This window comes from Python bivittatus, unplaced genomic scaffold, assembly GCF_059951505.1.
Source record: "Python bivittatus isolate LINGU-HERP-01145 unplaced genomic scaffold, Pbiv_v1 ctg000480_np1212, whole genome shotgun sequence".
Taxonomy (NCBI): Eukaryota; Metazoa; Chordata; class Lepidosauria; order Squamata; family Pythonidae; genus Python; species Python bivittatus.
In genome coordinates this window covers 1,184,814-1,206,947 of record NW_028277075.1, presented here as the reverse complement: position 1 = coordinate 1,206,947, position 22,134 = coordinate 1,184,814, and the positions used below count along the sequence as shown (strand labels likewise).

At 40.0% G+C, this 22,134-nt stretch overlaps 1 protein-coding gene across 3 annotated transcripts in view; it reads left to right on the top strand.

The window, feature by feature from the left end:
- The window catches only part of RIN3 (Ras and Rab interactor 3), an 87,844-nt gene that overhangs the window by 7,883 nt on the left and 57,827 nt on the right, over positions 1–22,134 (top strand). Inside the window, exon 1 of one of the 3 annotated variants that reach the window (XM_088145224.1) lies at positions 5,173–5,315. The exons of the other annotated variants lie outside the window; for them this stretch is intronic. Within the exon in view, the coding sequence (XP_088001350.1) occupies positions 5,227–5,315 (89 nt within the window). The 5' untranslated portion in view covers positions 5,173–5,226. Of the gene's footprint in view, positions 1–5,172; positions 5,316–22,134 lie in introns of those variants that run through there. 3 annotated transcript variants of the gene reach the window in all.

Below are 22,134 nucleotides of genomic sequence, written 5' to 3'. Positions count from 1 at the left end.
GCTTATTAAGGAATAGCTATTCCAACTAGAATTGAATGTTCTTTTAAAAAAATAAGAAAGAAATATTTCTAACCACAAAATCAGAAATCTTTTGCTGATTTTGCTTCTTCATTGGACTCCATCTCTCAGTTCCCACCCAAGAAGCTTGGGACAGGGTACATGGGCTCCTCCCTGAAATGTCACCCATGCCACGACCCTGTGAGATACTTAAGGCTGCAATAATGTGGTGCTCTTTGGCTGAATTGTGTACCCTTAGTTTAGGTCCTGACTTCAGCCACTTGAGGTTGGCACTTGTTGCCTCTCACTATGCAGCTTGAACAGCCCAGGGGTCTTGGTAATTGTGATTATGCTGTGGGGCACAGTTGCACAGAACCAATGTGTGGGAGAAGAACTTCGGATTCCTGGCATTGTTCAAAAACAGCCAACTCATAAAGGGTGAAATTGTGGCTTTGGGGCTGTAATTATGCTGTGGGGCATAATGTACAGCCCCAAAGCCACAATTTCCCACTAAGAATACATTTTCCCACTAAGAGACTGTCCTTCCTGTAAGCCAGAAGTGCCCAACTAATGGTCTCAGGATGGCACCCCTAAACTTTTGGATGTGGGCTCCAAATTACCTCCAAAACTTGTCATGCTCAGTTGAACACATATTGGGGAAATTATAACATTAATGGGGAATAAACCACATTAATTGCAAGCAATCAATTCAAAGTTAATCAGATTCAATTTTCTTTTTATCCTGGCCCCACTGACTTCTTTATTTACTTCTTTACATGTTTATTTATTTATTCCTGCAATTTATATGCCACTCAATTCCATAAAGGTTTTGAGTGACCTACAAATGATACAAAAGGAAAATAGGAAAAAAAAAGGAGGAAAAAACCCCAACATACCCAAACTTTGTCATGTTTCCACCCAACCTTTGCTGGGTGCCTCTGGCTTGTCCTGAAAGATCACAGTAACCCTCAAACTTTAGCCTTGATTCCTCTGAATGGTATGTTATAGTAGGCAGGTAAAGTTTTATTGTAGTCTTTGACCAACGTATGTACATATATAAAGTTGCCGGCCAGAAATGGTCGACGCTTCAGCGGTTCGAGTCCAGCCTTCGCATTAACAGGGTGAGCTCCTGTTTCCTCCCCAGTTCCTGTCAACCCAACAGTTCGAAAACTCACGTGAGTAGATAAATGGGTACCCTCACTCCAGTGGGAGGAAAAATGCTGGCGGTGCCTTGCAAAAGGAGTCGGGAGCAGTTGCCAGTAAGCGCGAAAAACCGTGCTCGCCCGAAAAGGGCACAAAGCAACGGAAAGCCCGCCTCCTGCACTCGCCAGCCGGGCTCTGCTCTAGGAAGGAGGCTCTGGCAAACCACTTCCGAAACACCTTGCTTTGAAAACTGCAAGGACTCGTCCAAGCAGTCACTGCAGAGTCGGTAACGACTGAGCGCAGATTAAAAAACAAACAAACATATACATATACATATACATATACATATACATATACATATACATATACATATACATATACATAAAATATATATTTAAAAAAGGTAATTAAAAGAAGTTAAATGAGTTAGTGAGGAAGAAAGGAAGGAAAAGGGAGGGGAGAAAATTTTAAAGGTATCAAAGAATGCAGTTTTATTGGACAATGTTTGTTGCCTCATTCTTGTAGGGGCAAAATTTAGCTATATTTTAGGTAGGAGTGGTTTTATGGTCTGCTAAAAAATAGGAGACATATTGTTGGTCATCTCTCCCTGGGAATTCCTTTATGAGAGGCTGAATTAATACTTCAGGCAGGTTCAAATAGAAATTACAGTGCAACAGGATATGCTGAACTTCCTTTATGGTGTGGGAGACCCCAGAGACCATGGTATTTACCATCAATAACTGCTGAAGGGAGTATGTTGAATCTAGCCAGAGCAAATGCTCTGTGACTTTTTTTTCCTTCCTAGTGTTTTTCCTGCATGTGCAGGTATGATGTCTATTGTTTATTAAGGATTGGCAAGAATCAGCTGGCTTAGTATGTTATGTGTTTAATAGTCTATTGAATAATCGGAATACAGGGCCAGCATCATCTAAGAGAAAACCTCACTGGGGACTCACTTTGCTGCAGACAGGGTGAGAATCCAGCCTATCACAAACAGCCATTTCTTAAAGCAAGATGTCTTTGCTGGTTTGTTTCCAGTGCGAAATAAAATGCGGCATTAAAGTATCTCACTAGGCAACAAGTATGGCCTGAGTTTTAAATGTTTGCCCCAAGCTTTCCTCATTCCTCTGCATCACTGCTGCTATCACAGTGAGCACGTGCTTGTTTTGTTCCTTTTTGGTCAGAACTGTAAGCTGTGTTAGCACACAGGAGGAGAAATTATAAATGCAACACCATGATACAATCTAAGCAGAGACCAGAGTAGTAACATTTTAATTTATCAGTTCCAAGGCTGTCACACTTAATCTTTGCATCTCTGAAAGGTACAAATGGTGAGACACTGCACTGCTTTTTTGACTTGTGATCACCTCAGAGCTAACTGTTATTCATGCTGTCAAAGAATTACAAATCCTGCAAAAATCTGTAACAGGCTTTTTGTACTGAACATTCATTTTTGTATTCAATCCATATTGGTTCAGCACCATTTATTCCTGACCCCATCTCACCTTCTTTTTCTGCGTAAACTTCTTAAGTGGCTCATTCCTACTACATTTGGCTTGCTTCAATTTTTCTCCTGACATATACAACTCATACTTCCATATAACAAAATAGGCAGAGGTGTAAAAATGCAAAATAGGCATTTTTTGCTTCTCTCAACTTTCATTCCTTTTTTAAAAAATTATATTTATTAAGGATTTTTTCATAGAATAAAAGACAAATTGAAAGAAAAAAAAGGAAAGAAGAAAAGAGAGAAATAAAAAAGTGCAAGAAACAAAAAAGAGGGGAAAAAACTAAAGTTAAGAAATATATGAATTTTCAACAGATACAATTTTATTGCCCCTCCTCCTTCTTAGATGCTTTGGCCCCTCATTTAATCCAGGTCTGTCTTAATCTTCAGATTCATAAATCATCATTTCATTTCTTTTTTCTTTCAGCAAAAAGTCTATATAAAGTTTCCAATTTTTCAGAAAAGTTTTTGTTTTTACTCTCACCAAACAGGTCAGTTTTGTCATTTCTGTGAATGTTGACATTTCCACAATTCATTCCTCCATCTTAATATTCATTCCTTATAACAGACCAAATACTACCTTCCCACCAGCATTTCCACATCTTAAAATTTTTCCATTCATTTCCATCTGTAGTAAACATTCTACCAAGGTACATAAATTCATCCTCTTGCTTTCATTTTTCAACATTTATGCGTAGCTTGCAAATGCACATTCACAGCAAATCATTTGGATTCTCAGCACCCAAAACAGGATCATCTGCATACAAAAGTACATGTACATTGACATTGCCAGTCAACAGACCTGTAATGTCATTGTGAGCATCTCTTATATATGTATCTTTACACTCATCCATAAATGCACTAAACAACCAGGGGTACATCACACATCCTTTTCTTATTCTCTGCTCAGTATTAAATCAGTCGCTAAGCATTCCAATTATTCTCACACATTTTACTTCCATCATTTACCACTCTTATTGCATTCAGCAAGCAAACTTCGACTCTGTATTTGTTCAAAACAATAATTCAAGCCTATTTGCTTTATTTATGCTTTCTTTAAATCAACAACTATACTGTAAACTTTATTTCTCACATTCGTATATTTTTTAATGAAAAACAAATATTTGGTCTGCACACCCCCAGCCAAGTATAAAGATGACTGTACTTCCCAAATTTTGCTCATTGTCATTTCTCATATCCTTTCAATCAGAATTCTGCCAAAAACCTTTCTGGGCAAACTAATTTCCCTGTAGATTTGTATTTACCCTTGCTAACTTTCTATTGTTCTCATATAAGAACAACAACAGCATTTTTCTAATTGTCAGACACAGACTCGCCCACATTTTAAGAAGGTGTTCAGCCATTCCATAAGCAAACCACATCCATATTTTCAGATTTCTCCAGTTACATCATCTACACCTGTAGCTTACCCTTTTTCAACATTCTCACAGCATTTATTGCTTTCTTTACATCATTTTTATCCCTTGAGTATGAACGTTTGTAGCATTTGCTTCAATTCTACTCTTCATCATATTGCTGCATTTCCTTGTGTGTGTGTGTGTGTGTGTGTGTGTGTGTGTGTGTGCACGCCTTTGAGTCAATTCTGACTCCTGGCAACTGCCTGGACAAGCCCCTGCATTTTTCTTGGCAAGATTTTTGGAAGTGGTTTGCCATTGCCTCCTTCCTAGGGCTGAGAGAGAGGGACTGGCCCAAGGTTACCCAGCTGGCTTTGAGCCTAGGCAGGACTAGAACTCACAGACTCCCCTTTTCTAGCCTGGTGCCTTCACCACTACATCAAACTGGTTGTCCCATAGTATTTCCTATAAAAATATTCCTTCCAGGGTTCCCCCACTTCACCTCAACCCTTAGTAGCCATTAACTGATTTGGATGTATGCACACTAAAGAGAAGATGCATCTGCTCTTCACTGAGCAATTTATCTGTTAGGCTGTATTTTCCAACTTAGTTCCCTCCAGATATGTTGGGTCTACTGATCTAAGCATTCCCAGTTAGGCAGTAGAAATTTAAAGGAGAGAGCTAAAATATCAGTTTAACCAAGTGTTGAAAAGACATCCTGGCAATTTTCCCCAAAGGCATGATTTGTAAAAAAAAAAAAAAAAGTTTACAGACTCTTGGAGGCAGACAGTCAAGACTTTCTCTTATAAATAGGACAGCTGCAGCAAAGGTTAAAAAAATTGAGGCTGGAACAAGGAACTGGATTATCGCTGTCCGGGGCTCAGAAATCTCCAGTAATCTTCACTACAGCATCATGCGGCCTTCACAGTATCACATTTACCATATTGCATCCATGTGGCCAACTTGGGGACCAGCCCCTCCTTACACTCCACTAGCTGGCAATAATAAATCCAAACAGTTTCCCATCTGTTCAGTAACATGTAATGTGGTGAGCGGTTTCTGTTTTCCTTGAGTGTGAGGGACACATTCTTTTGGGATGACTCTACAAAGTCCTTGTTAAAGGGAAACAGAAATAACTCTCGGCGTTGTATTTACTTCACAGATGGGAAGTTGGTTGGGCTTCAGCTGCCCTTAAAATTTTGCCTAGCAACCGCCTTGTGGCAAATGCACTTCACAAGAACTCTACAAGGGAACAACAGTCACCTTGAAACTTCCCTCCAAAAAGACATTAGAAATGATATCTCTGCATTTTGGTAGGTTCAATGCCTGTGCATTTTCCCCCTCTGCTTTATACCCCAACTGCTTGTTTTACTAATTGCTTCATGCTGCCAGCCCTTAGGGTGAGAAACCATGTGCATGGCCTTTTGACAAATGGGGAGTCATTCATTGTTACAAGGAGTAACACCCAAAACGACTCTCCAAAGAAATACCGTCAGTGACTAATGTTTTGCCCAGTACTTTGAAATATTCAGAATTTTGTTTTTGTATCACGTATTCTATAATTAGGACATCCCGCTAAGAATACAAACAATTATAGTGGATAAAGAGGGGAAGGAAGATAAGGGGGGGGGGGAGATATGGTGCCAGCTATCTGCATGTCTCCAAAGAGGAAGAATTGTTTATGGAAGTTTAAGCACCCTTGCTATCAGTGAGAGAATGGGCATATATTTCTCTTACTTCAGTCAAGAAGAATTGTGATTTCTGTTAAATCAGATTATTTTTACATCTGGGATGCTGCTCTCTAATGACCTTTGAGCAAAGCCAAGCTTACGAAGAGTACTTAGTTCCTGTAGTAATGATGTGTAACCCATTCTGTTCACAAATTGGGGAATATCAGGTGATCTGTCGCAGGTTGCAGCATAACCCTGGCAAGACCAAGTGGCTTTAGATGTTGCCCCCCCCTCCCCGATCCAGTGATTCGTCATTTTTAACTCTTGATGGGGTAACACTCCCCTAGACAGAGTTAGTGCATGATCTGGGGGGGCTTCCTGGACTTGCAGATCCTGCTCAAGGAGCAGGTGGCAGCCATGGCCAGGGGGGCCTTTGCATGGGTTCATCTTGTGTGCCAGTTATGCCTGTTCCTGGACCAGGAAGCTCTCCTCATTTTCACTCACACCTTAGTCACTGCCTGGCTGGATTAGTGCAACATGCTCTACATGGGGCTGTTCTTGAAGAGCATTTGTTCATCTGTACAACGCAGCAGCACATGCCATCCTGGGTGCTTTACATTCCATCCATGTACCACCACTGCTGCATGAGCTGTATTGGCTGCCTGTGTGCTTTCAGGTGCAATTCAAGGTGTTGGTTATCACTTTTAAATCCCTACATGGCTCGAGGTCAGGCTACTTGTGGGACCATCTATCTCCAAAGGTTTTGACTATTCCACCTGATCCAGCAGGGAGGGCAGAGGGATGAGAAAAGGAAGGCCAGTGCATGCATCAGTGGAGAGGTAGAGCAGATGTGTTGGGTAGGTGCAAAGTCCATGGCAATAGAGAGATAGGCAGGTCCATCTAGTGGGTGCTGGGCAGCAATGGCAGGGAAGGAAGGCACAAGGAAAAGGGAAGAAGGGCCAAGTAGGCTGGGCAAGTATGCCACACTTGGAAGAAAGTGTAATGGTAGCTAAGAGAAGACAAGGGGGAGAAGGGCTGGGAATATTTTTGGGCAGGCTGATGCACAGGCCAGGTGGAGGAAAGAAGAGAGTGGTAGAGTGCACCAGGCTTGCGCTACTTGCCCCTTAAAATTTTGTCTCAACCAAAACCCCAAATCAATCTAAATTATCTGAGTTTTGCTTTTAACTAGATGATTATTGGGCTTGAATGGTTTGGGTGAAGTTCAGAGGCACTTTTGCTCTATACTTGGAGCAAAATACTTTTTCCCATTTTTGCATGCTCCTGCCCTGTAGTGAAATAGCAGCCTTTCAGCTAATTGGAAGAGGATGAGTTGCCAATATCTTATAGGGCAAGGAAGAACACAGAAAGAACAGAAGCAGGAGTTATCTGGAGCATGGAGGCTCACTACTACAGACAAATGATGGCAGCAGTAAAGTTGTGTAGCAGTTCAAATTTGAATGGAAGAAAGGTGATTCAGAGCTTGTGGGGGCATGAACATCACACTTCATGGGTCTCTCCTTAAAGCAGTTGAACATTTTCATGGTTGTGCCATGATTTCAGGAAAAGATGCTTTGATTTAAGAAGATGCTGGCAGGTGTGATGTATGTACCCACATGCACAACGAGTCACCCCTTTCCCCCTGAATCTGGATTGCTGCCCAGGGCTAGTGGGCAGTTTATACATTTAGCTAGGACAAATACACTGAGTTCCTATTATCAGCTAAATGTGGCAGGCCATTTTATAAAGAACATTGCTATGAGATATGTAAAACAAAACAAAGCAAACCACATTATAGTGTAGCAAAACCTGAGAACCCAGCTCATAGCTAAGAACTTGTCAGGATATATATATTTAAAAAAAAAAACGTACTTCTTTTTTTTCTCCTCAAAATTCCTTTTCCTTTTCTCTTGGTTTCTTTAAGACAGTCAGCCTGTGCATAAGGACTTTCTTATTACTATATAATAAGCCACTCCAAAAGCGAGTTTTGGTTGAAGGGTGGGATTACATAAAGGTACACAAAATCCAGTTGAGGGAAGAAATGCCCCACAACCCCTTTATGGTGGCAAATGTACTTCTGTCTTGAGCAATGTCCAATTCCTAAGGTTAACCAGTCAGGAATGGCTCAGGATTTCAAGTCCACCATCATGAACATGGACTTGTCCCAACTGATATCCAGTACCATGTTAGATTTCCTATTCTGTTCAGTCTGTGTGGGTTACCTGAAAATAGAGGAGCTTTCTGTAACTTTGCTTTCATGGACAGATCAATTTCTGGTCAATTTTAGACTGGCAGCAGCTATAAATCTCTGCAAGGGTACAGGACCAGTTAAAGTGGTCTAATCCAGGCGACTAATGATTCCAGATTGTTTTCTGGATGTGCTTGAGGAATTTCCTGTCTCACCTGCTGGCAATATTGTAGAAGCCCTGGCTGATTCGAGGAATAGACATTCAACTCCAAGCAGATCTGCGCAATAATATTTTTCTAGACGCCTTGAACACTTCTCACCATAACCCAACAAATGCTCTTCCAACTATCCTTTCCTAATAGAGTTAACTTTAAATGGAGGCATTGGGCAACCCTCTGTGAATGCCACAAAAGTGAAGAAATATTGATGCTCTTATGTCAATGATATAACCTCAAACCTGAGCTCTTACCTCTATCGAGTCAAATTCCCTCTTTGTCTTTTGTCAGCATCACTCTAGGCAGCTCCTCTGCCTCCTGTTATTTTACTGGAGATATAATTTTGACCCCACAAGGCATTATCCCTAGCCTAAATCTAATCATCTTTAAGAAGAAGATGCTTTTGGTATCTTAGTAGATGTTTACTTGGTACTTGATGTTTTAAGTCTGAAGCCGAATCTTATCATTCTCTTTCTGAGTTGCTTATGACCCCTGATATTTGCTGTCTCAGGTGCAATACAGATTGGTAATTGCAAAGCCACAAGCTGTGGCCTAGCTTTTAATAGATGCTTCAACACTTAACCTCAAGCACTCTTTCCTCTCTGGTATGTTGACTTTATGAAAGTCATCTTCATTTCAAATCACGAAGTGACCAGACATTATCGTAAGGATAATGAGATAATAAACAAGCCAGTAAATTCTAAAGTCACTAAATTAATTATTGATTTTAAAGATTATTGTAAACAAATAATAGCAGAAGATGAACAAGTAGGGTTATAAGACAAACAATTTAACAATGGTAGAAGTCCATGTCTGGATGCAAGGGCAAGAGCTGGGGTGGTGTGTGTGGGTGTCCAAAAAGTTAAGGTGGAGAGTGAGAGCTTCAACTGCACAATCAGAGCTGCTGACTTTTTGACATACCCCTGAAAATGCCCCTACATGAACCTGAATATTACAAACTGTATATATGTATGTATGTATGTATGTATGTATGTATGTATGTATGTATAAACTTTATTAGTTAAGACCTTGTTTTTATACCAATAGTTAAAAATTTGCCTGTTGCCACTATACTTTTCTGGTTTTAAACTGTAAGTAAAATCTTAACATATTCAGAAATGTCTCTTCCTGGTCTTGATTTTAAAATAAACCAAATTATATTTTGCCAATAACTCTTGTAAAAACGTAAAGTGCTAAAATATATAGGAACTGAAAAGTATAATTAAAATTTATTCCAAAGATCAGGGGGCAACTTTTTTTTTTTTTTTTTTGGTACCTTTGAGTCAGTGTTGACTCCTGGCCTGGACAAGTCCCTGCAGTTTTCTTGGCAAGATTTTAGAAGTGGTTTGCCCTTGCCTCCTTCCTAGGGCTGAGAGAGAGAGACTGGCCCGAGGTCACCCAACTGGCTTTGTGCCTAAGGTAGGACTAGACCTCTCATAGTCTCCTGGTCTCTAGCCTGATGCCTTAACCGCTACACCAAACTGGCTCAAAATGGACGATTGCAAATTGTAAATTTTCTAGATCAGGTTGATGAGATTGTAAACAAATCAGCACATATTGCCAACTTCGTGGCCATGCCCAATTAGTCAACATTTTGGATAAAGTTTTCAAAGAAACTGGAAAAATTATCCAACTGCCAGAATGATTTCTGCTATTGGCTTACTGATGACTTTTCCTAAATGGAAGCAACATAAGGAATTGATGCTTTACTTTTGTTAGCTGCCAGATTTGTTACTGCAAAAGATTGAAAAAATAAAAAATATATTTCATTGGATTCATGATATTTAAGTGTGGGAAATTGCTTTGGCAGAAAAATTGAACCAGCAATAAACAGCTAAAACAAAAAATAAAAAAACTCCTACAACAAAAGAAAGATTTGTTTAAATCTACCATTTTTTGACTATAGTAACAATATCTCCTCTGATTATTTTAACGTGTACAAATATTCTAGATAAAAAATATAGAATATGGAGGTTTGAAATGTTTTTATCTCTGTTAAGATGACATATGTATATATGTGTATATACAAATACACATATAAACATACTCAGCCCCAAGCTTTATTTTTAACTATTTCTAGTTTTTAAAAAATCTACAATAATTTCAATTAATGTTTTTTGTCCTGCAAAGAAAATGACACATTTAAAAGGTTATAATCTAAGAAAAGGTACCGATATCTCATATTTTAATATTGATAACATGAAGATTACCATGTCATTTTTCAAACATGCATGTTATTTGCATCTGTCTTCTCTCGACATGGAGTAGGATTTTGAACTCTATTGACAAATGTAACTTTTGTATCCCAACACATTCTAATTATTAGAAACTGCCAATTTTTGGTAGGTGGCAATCTATTAAGTTTAATAAGTAAACAGATAAAATACTAGTACATCAAGTGCTGTTCATGTATGCTTTTGATTTTTTTTTTCTCTATGGATGGAAAAATTAAGGCTATCAACTTTCTCATTTGTTTTCAAAAGTTAACAGGTGTGTCTCTTGGTGGGTAAGGATGAAGAGAAAGAAAAGTGAAAGGATAACTATTGTTGCTTTATACCCTAGTATATGGGCAGTTTTAAATATTTAAGATTTCTGTCCTATATCTAGGTTGTGAATTTTTTGCCTTCTGAAGCATGTAGTCCATCTGTACTGTGGTTAACCACTTATTAATGACAATCACCATCATAGCACAATGCAGGGAAAAGGTTTGCCTACTTCCGGGTATACAACACAGAGCAACCCTAGGGGATTAAGGGGGTTATAAAGGGTGTAAATCAACATGTAATTTAGCTGCTTATTCCTAAGGAAGTAAGTTAAGGCACACTGATGTGACTAATTGCGTCGATACCACAAGATCCCAAAGGTAAGTGATTATGCCAGTTCTTGCTTCCAGCTGAGCCGCCTTGTAATTCACGTCATGTAAATTACAGCACTTTCCATGCAATTTGCTATGCAATTAATTGAGCCGTATCCCCAATTATTCTGCTAATATCAGGCGTCTCTGCAAAACGCTGCAAAATGAGATGGCCCGGAAGAGGCTCTTTGTCAAGGGAACCCATAATTCTCTAGGTAGATCTGTAGCCAAGCATTTTTTTGGTATCGGTGATTGGAAGGACAGATCATTTGTTTCATGGATATAATGGTGGCCATATAGTCAGCCATATCTGATAACTGTTTTCTTCCATTCCAGAAGCACAACCTTACGTGGGCTATCAGATCTGGATTGTAAAAATCTGGATGGCAGCTGGATGGCAGCAATGACAATTTTATGCATCTCTATGCGTTCTTCTAGTGGTCATCTGAAATTCTGCAGCCCAGATCTGGCAGCCCTAGCCTTAGCAACTTTCAACAAGCCAAATGTCCAGCCAATGGATTATGTAAAATATTCTTTTTAGTGGGCAGATATGCAAGGGTTATTCATATAAGCTATTCTAAAATAGGAATTGGTAAGTCTGGTCTGTTCTACTATCTGCTTTACAGGACAGATTTGTGTTCTAGTACTTTTATACGTCCAGAATTTTAATAGAAAATTGGGATATAAATTCACTGGCTTGTTTACAGTGTGAAGATTAGTTACTTAGTTTTGAAAATGTACATTTTCTCAGCAAAAATGACCTCTCTGCTCAGAGTAGTGCAAGTTTCTCGGCAGAGGTTATGTGCAAAGTCACATGGCCATTTCATGAAGTGCTGCAGAAGAGAAACAGCCTCTCCAGAGAGCCCCATCCTGTTGGGAGCAGATGTGGGTTTTTTGCTGAAGAAGAAAGAAAAAGTCAAGACCTCTAGCCTCTGAAGCATTTTCACAACGGAGTAGGAATATTGGACGACGATGATAGTTAGCCAGACTATGTATCTGCTGGGTGTGAAGAATCTAGATCTGCTATAAATTCACTAAAATTCAGCATGAACTTCTTGTATGTCTGTATGCCACAACTGTAGTTCAAAGAGTATACCAATGTGATGGGCGAGTGAATACCTGTGTAAATGTGTTTTATGTGGACTATTACTTGCTCTTCATTTGTTTCTAAATTTGCTGTTGTAAAAGAAGAAATTTGGGGAAAATTTCCAAAAAGAAATTTTGGAAAAAAATTTAGAAGACCAGGTTTACACAGTTGTAGCTCTCCTTTCCATCACTCCTGCCCCATACATATAGGCTTGGCTCTATTTCTATGATCACTAGAAATCTATCATTTAAAAAAAAAATGTTTTTCCCTCTGACAAAAGGGAAAAAACACTGCCTGCTGTCAACCTGCAGTGCTATTCAAAACAACATGCAGTATATGATCCTTTAGATGCACACAGAGTAAAATAGAAATGACCTGCATCTTGACACTAATCCTGAAGCTTAGCAGAGACATGAGAACTCCAAAGCTAACCCCTTTTCTACTTTCCTTTTGCACTTTGGTTACCTGTGATGCTTGCAGTGCAGTCAGGTCAAATAGCTGATTAAGCTTTTTCACAGCTTGGCCTCTGGATGCTTGGCCTGCTGAGAGCAACGCAGAGGCCCAACGTTACTTCCACCGACTTGATTTACCAACATGACTCAAGACTTAGGCACTCACAGAAGGGGGAAAAGATCCATTGGGGATCCCAATTATACTTTAGCTGAAGTTGTTTTTTTTATCAATTGAGAGTATTGTTTTAACCTTGGACGTTGTGGTTTGGATTGTGGAAGGCTTGTTTTAGTTTTGTATGCCTCCCAGAATCACTGCTGTGAGGTGGGTGGCAAAATAATAAACAAACAAACAAACAAACTTAGAACTGTGTAGTTTGCAGCAACTAGAGACCTTGCTTCTTCAAGCAAATGGAGCAAGAAATCTAATAAACTTTGAAAAGGGACCCAGGATTGTAACTCATAGCATTACTTCAAATCTAGCAACTGTTCTGCCTGTAAAGAAAATCTGAACCCCAGGCCCATAAATTGCCAAACTTGCTCAAAGATTTGGAGATACTCCAGAACAGACTAGGGTCTAGACTAGACTAGACTAGACTAGACTAGACTAGACCAGACCAGACCAGACCAGACTAGACATGACATGACACGACACAGGGAGATGTCAAGCAAAAGCATAGTAGGTTATCTTATTCCTTGGACTGAAATCTGCTTAACCGATGTTGGAAGTAATCTGTGTTTTATTTACTTAAAAATTATATATTTATATTTATTGATTTAATTTATTTTTTATATGTAGAATTTGTCACCGCCCATCTCATTGAACGACTCTGGGCAGTTTATAAAACAGTTTGTATACACACTGAAAAAAGAAGAGTAGAAAGAACCCAGTGACTTATCTATTCACTTGCTTATTACTTTTTCATACTACCCAATAGCCACATCTACTTTGCAGATATACAAAGTAATCTTTCAAACTCTACAGCATAGTTTTAAATGGCCAGAAACCCTTCTTAAAATAAAACAATTCCAGAATAAGCAGAAGATAACCCAACAGAAATGCAAAGATTTTTTTTTTTTTTTGGAGATTTCGATGACCACATGACAAGCAACATGTCCCTGAGGGAGCAGGGATGGTATTACGGCAGAGATCGGTGGCCAGAGGGTGGATCTTGGCCAGTGAAATCTCTCCAGAGAAAGGAGAGATTGTGAGATTGCCCACATGTACTCTGGACAGTTGCTCCTCATGAGTAGATTGCAGGAACCAAGGTTTTTGTGGTCAGCTGGTGAGTAGAGTGGCTAGGAGTCAAGGGATTCCAACTAAGCTCAGAGTCGTAATGTAGGCTATGTGAACATAAAGTTCAGCTGAGCCTCATTTTGTAATCGCTTTTGGAATTACTTTTTTACTGCTTTTCAAATATTAAGAACCTTCAGAATGGCAAGTTTTATGGCATTCACTGGGTGAGGGTTTTTTTCAATCTTTAGCAAAAGAGATTTTAAGTATAAGTTTAAGGACTTAGAAATTTGGCGCGGGGGGGGGGAATACACGGGAATAGGGTGATTAGAGTGTTGTTTTTGGAAAGTTACAAATGGACTAAGGATCCAGATGGATTTGAAATAAGATTTTGAAATTAATTATAAAAATCCTTTCTGTGGGAAATGGTTGTTGTTTTGCATTCTGGGGGGAAAAAACATAATAGGATGGGTCTTTGAAGGCTGGACACTAGAGGGAACCAGAAGGAACTAAAGATTACAATTAAAGGAGAAGAATGCTTAACTTCGACTTGCTAATACAAATGGAGCAAAATACTTTAACATTGGGCTATTGAAGGATATTTGTGAACAATGGACTCAGATGTTAATTTTAAGAATGTCACCATTATAGATAGACTGTGTGTAAATGATGTTATGGAAGAGGAACAAGTTCTACTGGACAAGACTGAAATTGATTTGAATGTGAATTTAAAAATAACAGGCTACAAGAATGATCTGGAAAAAGATGATATACTGGATATACAAATGAAACTGGCTGATGCCTTAATTAAAAGGGACATACAAATAAAAAACCAGAAGAGCTACTTGGATGATTTTCCTGTATTGGATTTACAAAAGAGACCTATTAAAGTTTTGAAGGATTTTGTGAGAAGGGACAAAGAAAAAAATGAAAAGAAATCAAGTTCTTGAACATTATTTGAAGGGATTAAAAACCAAGATTGTTAAAAGTAAAGGGAAGGAATATAAAGTTGGTTTATTTGATCAAGGTTAAAATAGATGTGTTGCTCTGGTAACCCTTAATGGACTTTTGCTGACCAGGACTGAACAACAAGGCTTTAAAGTTTTGTTTATAAGTAAGAGATGGGATATGGGAAGAAGAGATGGTTTGTTGTATTCTAAGAGAAGGTGATAAGACACTAAAATTGTTTATATTTGTTTTGATGAAAGAGAAAGTTATTTCTTTATATATCTCTTTTCTTTTTCTTCACTATACCCTTATTTTTTCTCTTATTTTTTCTCTTTTTCTTTCTATTCTTTTTTCTGCACTTTCTATTTTTTCTTTTTACTCTTATTTTTTTTAGTTCGTATTCACCTTTATCTTTTTAACTGTAACATTTAATACAATTATGATAAAAAAAGCGCAAAGATCTTTTTTAAAAATGGAAGGGCTTTCACTTTTAGGCATTCTGATGTGAGTCAAGGAATTCTATAGTCCAGTTTGTCATTAATAGTTTAATATTTAAGTTATGGTGATCACTGTAATAACAGAGATTTTTTTGGTTATTAATGTCATCCTTTGCAGGGAGCAGGGAGAGAGACTGTGCAATATATATTAGGGCTGTATAGTACATAGATCCAGATTCAAAGGACAAAATGTGATTTGGATGTTCATGGGCATGAATGGTAGCAGCTGTCAGGAACACCTTACACCCATTTTGTCCTTTCTGGAGACTATGCATTACACGCAGAAGATAGATACATGAGTCCGGCAGGGGGTGGGGGTGGGGACTTTTTAAAGACGCTTTGTTCCTCAGAGAGGTTATGTATGCTGTTTTGTCAGCTTTAAACAAAATGAAATATTCTGTATATTTCAAATAGGGACGAGACAAAAATTGGTTTGGTTTACATTGTAATATTCAGTCGCCAAAATGGTATTTTTCTGAATGTCTGCAATGCCCAACTGAATGCACAAAAAATATCCAGGCCCTACATCTGCTCTTCAAGGGGAAGTACAACCCACCCAGGCTACTCATCCAATTCTGAGCCCTAGGGACCACCTAGCCAAGGGACCAGATGTGGACCAGATGTGGACCAGATGCTCAAGATTCAATCTAAATGTAGTGCCCCTCTCCAAATAGTGACTGGCTCCAGGCACTGATTCAGTACTTGCATGTCCTCACATGACTCAGCTGAGGAGGGAAAATTGAGCTAGGTGTGATCAGCAGTCTTGTGGCACATCACTTCAAATCTTTTGATTGTTTCTTCCAGATGTTTAAAGCATAGGAGATACATCAGAATCCTGCAGAACAGCATGACAGAATTGCTATGGGGTTCAACACAAGTCCCCCAAAGTTATTTTCTGAAATAACTGTGGTGAGGAGTGGCTCTGTCCTCTTACCAATCCCCAACTCCCAAACCATAAGAAATCCAGGTTGTATTACTTTTGATAGTTTCAAAAGCCATCAAGAGGTCCAAAGATAACTGCACACAGAAATACATTTTAGGAAACTGCAGGAAAAAATGCTTAATAAGTGTGCACAAACAAATACAAATTTTCATGAGAAATTTCAACTTAACTTCATGATGTATTTTATTATAAAACCTAATGTTACTAGTGATATACTCCTTGACATGATTTTTGCAGTATTTATTAATTCCTTGTTTCTCTTTAGTGCTCATTTGTATTCATTGCTGTTTTCATTTGGTTAAGACTTTGTAAGCCTTCCTTTTATCTCATAGCTCCCTTGGCATTGTGCCACTGCGGTTCTGTGCATACAGTCTATTTAAAATTCTTTTTCACTAGTTTCCTTCCTTTTTAGAGGCAGAAAATTAACATGTGATCTACACATCTCATTTTTAGTTTTAATGATCAAATCACCCATTCTGGGGTGGCATTCTAAGCTTCCTGGAATCAGTTTGTACAGAGAGGTCCTCCTGGGAGATTATTCTCCCTCTTCCAGGGAGGGATGTCAACCAACCTTAAGACCGGACCTGTACAACATATGGCCTGTAGACGGCATGTAGCCTTCTGCAGCCTGCCAGCATGTTTTAAAAGGTAAAAATCACCACTACCGCCCTGAAAGACACACTGCTGAATGCCTCCAAGACCCACCACTTTTAGTGCTGCTGCCACTTGGCTAACCACAATACAGCTGATCGGCACACCAGGTATTCCTTTGCAGCCCACATAGATTTTTAATTAATCAATGTGGCCCTTGCCCCTCTACGATTTCTACAGGCCTGCTGAAGACCCCACTTCTCTGCTACAATAGTGGAGCTCTTGTCCTGGGAGTGACATGCTTTATCGTATCCCTGAAGGTGTAAGCCAGTGGCCTATCTGCTACTCTGAGGTTCTCCAGATCTAATCAGCATCAAGGAACAAATGTGTTCCTCAAGAGTTAGGGATGTCTTCCACCCATCACATATCAATAGTTTTTAAATAGCAGACAGATATTGTACCTGTGGCATACTGTGTGATGTATGAGATATTATGTAAAATAGGCCTGCTCCATTTCAGTGCATCTCAGTGTTTCAGGTGCTTTGCCTCAACCAGTGGTCTTGCCTTGAAGAAAGTGGCTTAAGCAGGGGGCTACTTCATTTTGTATTTTTTTTTTCTGAAGCAAAGCACTATTTTGAAACTTCACAACTTCCCCATCTTCATGATAGATTTCTAAGCTTGTATTTTTTCCTCCCTCTATGGGGTTTATTGATTGATTTCTTATTTATGTTATGGCTATCAGGAGATGGGTATCAAATGCACTGAACTCTGCTGTAATGCTAAACTAAATTCTCCTTAGGTTTTTCAGAGTCTTTGAGGACTTTCCTAATTCCAGGACTCTCAAACCTTCCCAATACACTCCCTGTTTGCGCCTTAGGAAATATACAAGCATTCTGGGATAGGGTGACTACCTATGGTTCCAAGAAGGTTCAGCCCCTATCCCCAAAAGCTGGAGCATCCATGGGGGAGGAGGAGTCAAGATGGTGGCCATGGTTGCATCCTTGAAGCCCTGTCCCTTTTTCATACATGTTGCACACACAGTGTGTGTAAAAGGTGGGCAAGGCTTTTGCACAGCCACAGCCACCATCTTGACTTTTTTTAATACCCTCAACCCTCCTGCTAAAAAGCTCAGTGATTCACTTCAGGTGGGAAGAGTCCTCTCCCCCAGCATCACATGCCTGACACTGCCCACAGAAGCACATGGGAAGTAAAATGATCAAGCAAGCAAATATACCAACATTCAGAACCCAAGCAGTTCCCAAAGCCTAATTAAATAAATGCCTGATCCAAACTGCAACTCTCTTACCTTGAAATACGACCATATCATTATCTAAATTATTCCTCCACATATATTCTGAATTAAATTCAGCATGCATTTTTAATTACTACTTAGTATACTCTAAATCTAATTACTGTATTTAATGTTTAAAAGTCACTTCCAAATTTATTACAATTTTGGCTCCAGTTTTTGCTTTATGTCACAAACACAAATTGTTCCAGCTCAAGAGCAAATTGCTGGTATATATTTATTATTATTTGTCTGACTTAGAAGCTAAGCAGGGCCGGCCAGAGTCCTTGAGTGGGAGACCTCCAGGGAATAATAAGGCTATAGGTCAGACTGGAAGTTGAAGAAACCTCCTGGAGGAAGGCAGTGGTAATCCTCTTCTGAACTGCTGCCAAGAAAGCTACACAGATGTGGCTACTAGAAGAGAAGCTGAACTGGAAGGAGACACTCTTTAACTTGCATTAAAAGCCAGTGTGGTGTAGAAGTGGGCTAGGACCTGGAGGACCTAGGTTCAGTTCACCCTGAACTATGGAATTCCACTCTTTCTCAGTCAACCTACCTCAGGGGTGTTGTGGAGATAAAATAGATAGAGATCCCTAGGTAAGCATCATGATATCAAGGAATGTAAAGAAAGACAAGCTTTTTTTCTGTCACTCTCATAATAACAGAGTCTGGGTTTCTTATTGTTGCAGGTGTATCCACAGGGAGGGGAGGTCCCAAAAGTCAAGATGACAACCTTGACCATGCAATCAAACCCCCTCCCTATTCTAATATGCATTGTGATATGCGTAAAACAGGGCAGAGTTTTAATCATATGGTTGTGGCTGCCATCTTGAATTTTTAAACCACCCCTCCCTGTGGATATCCTTGCAGCAATAAGAAACCCAGGACAGATAAAAGAGAGGGAATCTCTAGGCCACCTGCATTTCTCTTTTCCAAGCCTTCCCAAATGCAAAAGACAGCTTTCGTCTGTGCCATTGAAAAAGATCTCTACGCAGGCATCTCTCTCTTTGGGCCTCATTCACCTCCTTTGCACACTGAACCATGCTGGGGATGGCACCCATGTGATGGGGCCATGCTGGCATTTCCCATGTCCTTTGATAGGACTGGACGCTAGAAGCTCCATGAAAAAGATGTTAAACCTCTTGGGGAAAGGGATAGACAAACATGTTTGCAGGCAGAAGGCCGGGCAGGGCAAGGTTCCTTTCAGGGGACCACCAACTACCTCCATGGGCTGCTGAACCACAGCAGGAACTTCCTGACAAAGCTGATTCAAGGAATAAAAGAATACTCTTTGTGAAAATGATAGAGGAGGGAGGGACAAATCACATTTCAGATGGGACCTCTTTGGCATTATAAAAACTGCCAAGAAACAATACATTGTCCTGGTAGATTAACACTGGTGTATGGAAGCCCCCCCCCCCCCCATTCTTCCCACAGTCTTTAGTTAAGCTATAAAAAATCACTACCACAAGAGATGGGGGCAGCCACCAACTCATATGGCTTTTAAAGGGGACTAGACAAAAGTTATCTTCATCAGGCTATGATGGCTATCGAACAGGATGGCTACATGTAACTTTGAGGATCAAAGGCAGCAGGAATCTGAATGCTAGCTGCTGGGAAAGGTATGGGAAACAGGATCCTGGACTAGGTAGACTTCTCTTCAGATCAGGCAGGGCTTTTCTTCTGTTCTGGAAGAAAATAAAATAAATTCCCCATTGGATACTTCCTTAGTCAAATCATCAGCTCAGCTAGTTCAACATTTGGTATCTTGTATAGCAGGAGCTCTCCAGACTTCCAGCCAGAAACCTCTCCATGGCTGATGCCAAGGATTGAAGATGAGGCCCTTTGTATGCAGAAACAGGGGTATCAACTGAGCTGCAGCCCTTTCGCTGATTTAAAATTTAAAATTTAAAATATTAAAATAAAATAATATTTAAAATAGAACATATACAGCTTTGAAAATGGGTGATCTTGGATGGAGGAGGAGTGAAAGATGCAATGGGTACTCATCTCTTCCCATGCCTGTGATTTCTCTCCTGCAAATTCTATATCCAAAACAACTTTTCCCTTTGGAATTCATACTTTGCACTGAATCCAGTAAGGCGAGCAAGTCTGCCAAGGGAAAGCTAAGCCCTCACAGTGGCCACCTCTGCCTCATCAACCCTCCCCCCCCAAATGCCTTAGAAAAATGAGCAGAAGAGGGAAATCATCATACAATATGCTTTAAAAAATTATATGTTGGGAGGCATATATCTCATATATGGGCTGATGGGCAGTTTCAAAGCTCCCTCCTCTTGGCTCTCTGAAGTTTCCAGATTTTCCATCCTTCTTGATCCCAAGCCTTTACAAGACATATTTAAATCAAGCCAAAATGTTTCAAGCACTATAATAATGGGCATATTGATATCTTGAAGCTGTGTATGTGTGTGCCTGTGCCTTCAAGTCAGTGTTGACTCCTGGTGACTGCCTGGACTAATCTGCAGTTTTCTTGGCAAGGTTTCAGAAATGGTTTGCCCTTGCCTCCTTCCTAGGGCTGAGAGAAAGTGACTGGCCCAAGGCCACCCAGCTGGCTTCGTGCCTCAGGTGGGACTAGAATTCTCATAGTCTGTTGGTTTCTAGCCTAGTGCCTTAACCACCAAACCAGACTGGCGCTCATATCGAAACTGACTAATAGCTGAAAACATACTGGTGTTTCCTTCCCAAGCACGTATGTTTGCTGACATATATTTGTGCATATATTTGCTTAGTGGTCTGGGGAAAGAAAAAAAAAACAATCGTGGCCACTATGAAGTTGGTGATAGCGTCATCCATGGGCCAGTGGGGTATCAAAATCTGCAAGATGGAGGGCCATGATCCAAGCCCCACCCTTTCAATCCATGAGTTGCATGCACCTACAAAGGAGTGGGCCTTGATCATGAGGCAGCATCTGCCATGTTACAGTTCTTGACCCCTGCAGATATCCCTGGGTGGTGATGAGAAAAGCATTTAAATCAGTGTTGTCCAAACTTGGCCACTTTAAGATGAGTGGACTTCAACTCCCAGAATTCCCCAGCCAGCCATGCTGGCTGGGCAATTCTGGGAGTTGAAGTCCACTCATCTTAAAGTGGCCAAGTTTGGACAACACTGATTTAAAAGCCTCAGAAGCTTTCCTGAGAGCCATCTGGACAGCATGATAGCAAACATGTGTTCAAAAGCCTTTCCTAATGACTGGCAGTCATCATGGTAGCTAGCATGTTGTGAAATTGGAGGGGGTGGGGATGGGAATGAAGGATGCCCTAAACAACACTGTTGTACTAGAATCTTCATGAAGAAGAGACTATGCTAGTGATGGCGAATCTTTTGGGCTCGGCGCGTCAAAAATTTGGAATATGCCTAACTTGACTCTGCTGGCATGTCACCCACCCCCCCAAACAAAAGAGAAACAATTCTTTACGTATTCATTTGTTTAAAAAAATACAGTCTAATCATGTGTGGTGCTATGTATTAAATAAAGAAACGTCAAATAATTACAAAATGAAATACGAGTAAAACAAATTCAGTTTCTTTGGTAACTGAAACAGGGAGAATAGTTGTCGGGTGTTGGTGAGTGCTGGCATGTCACCCAAAACGTCGTGGCGTGTCACCTTTGACACATTTGTCATAGGTTCGCTGTCACTGGACTCTGCACTGGGGAGAAGAAGCTCGTTTGGGCGTAATGCATAAGGAAATGAGATGGTTTGCCTGACAGAAAAAGGAGCCAGATATGGTAGGAAACCCCTCCTATGAAAAACAGACCATTCCTGTTGGCTGTGGAAGCACGACCAAAAGAGAAGTAATAGAAACATGATAATGTGGAGTTTCAGGAAAATTGTGGCTTTTCTTCACTGTGGAAACAGATGGGGGAGGTAAACATAAGCACTGGGTGAGAATTGGTAAGTTTCTGGCAGGTCGGTAAGGATGCTCCGAAAACTTCTCTAAGCCAGATATAAACTGAACAGTCCTTTAGACAGAGATGCCATCAAGGAGTAGGTTGTCACCTTACAACCTGTAAAAGAGGCAAAGGTAAAGGCTTATTTGGGTCAAGCCTGATTCCTGGTGACTGTACGGCCATATCAGTGTAGTTTTCTTGGCAACAAATAGAAGTGGTTTCTGGTCCAGGTACCAACCAGGTCCAAATCTACTTAGCTGTGTC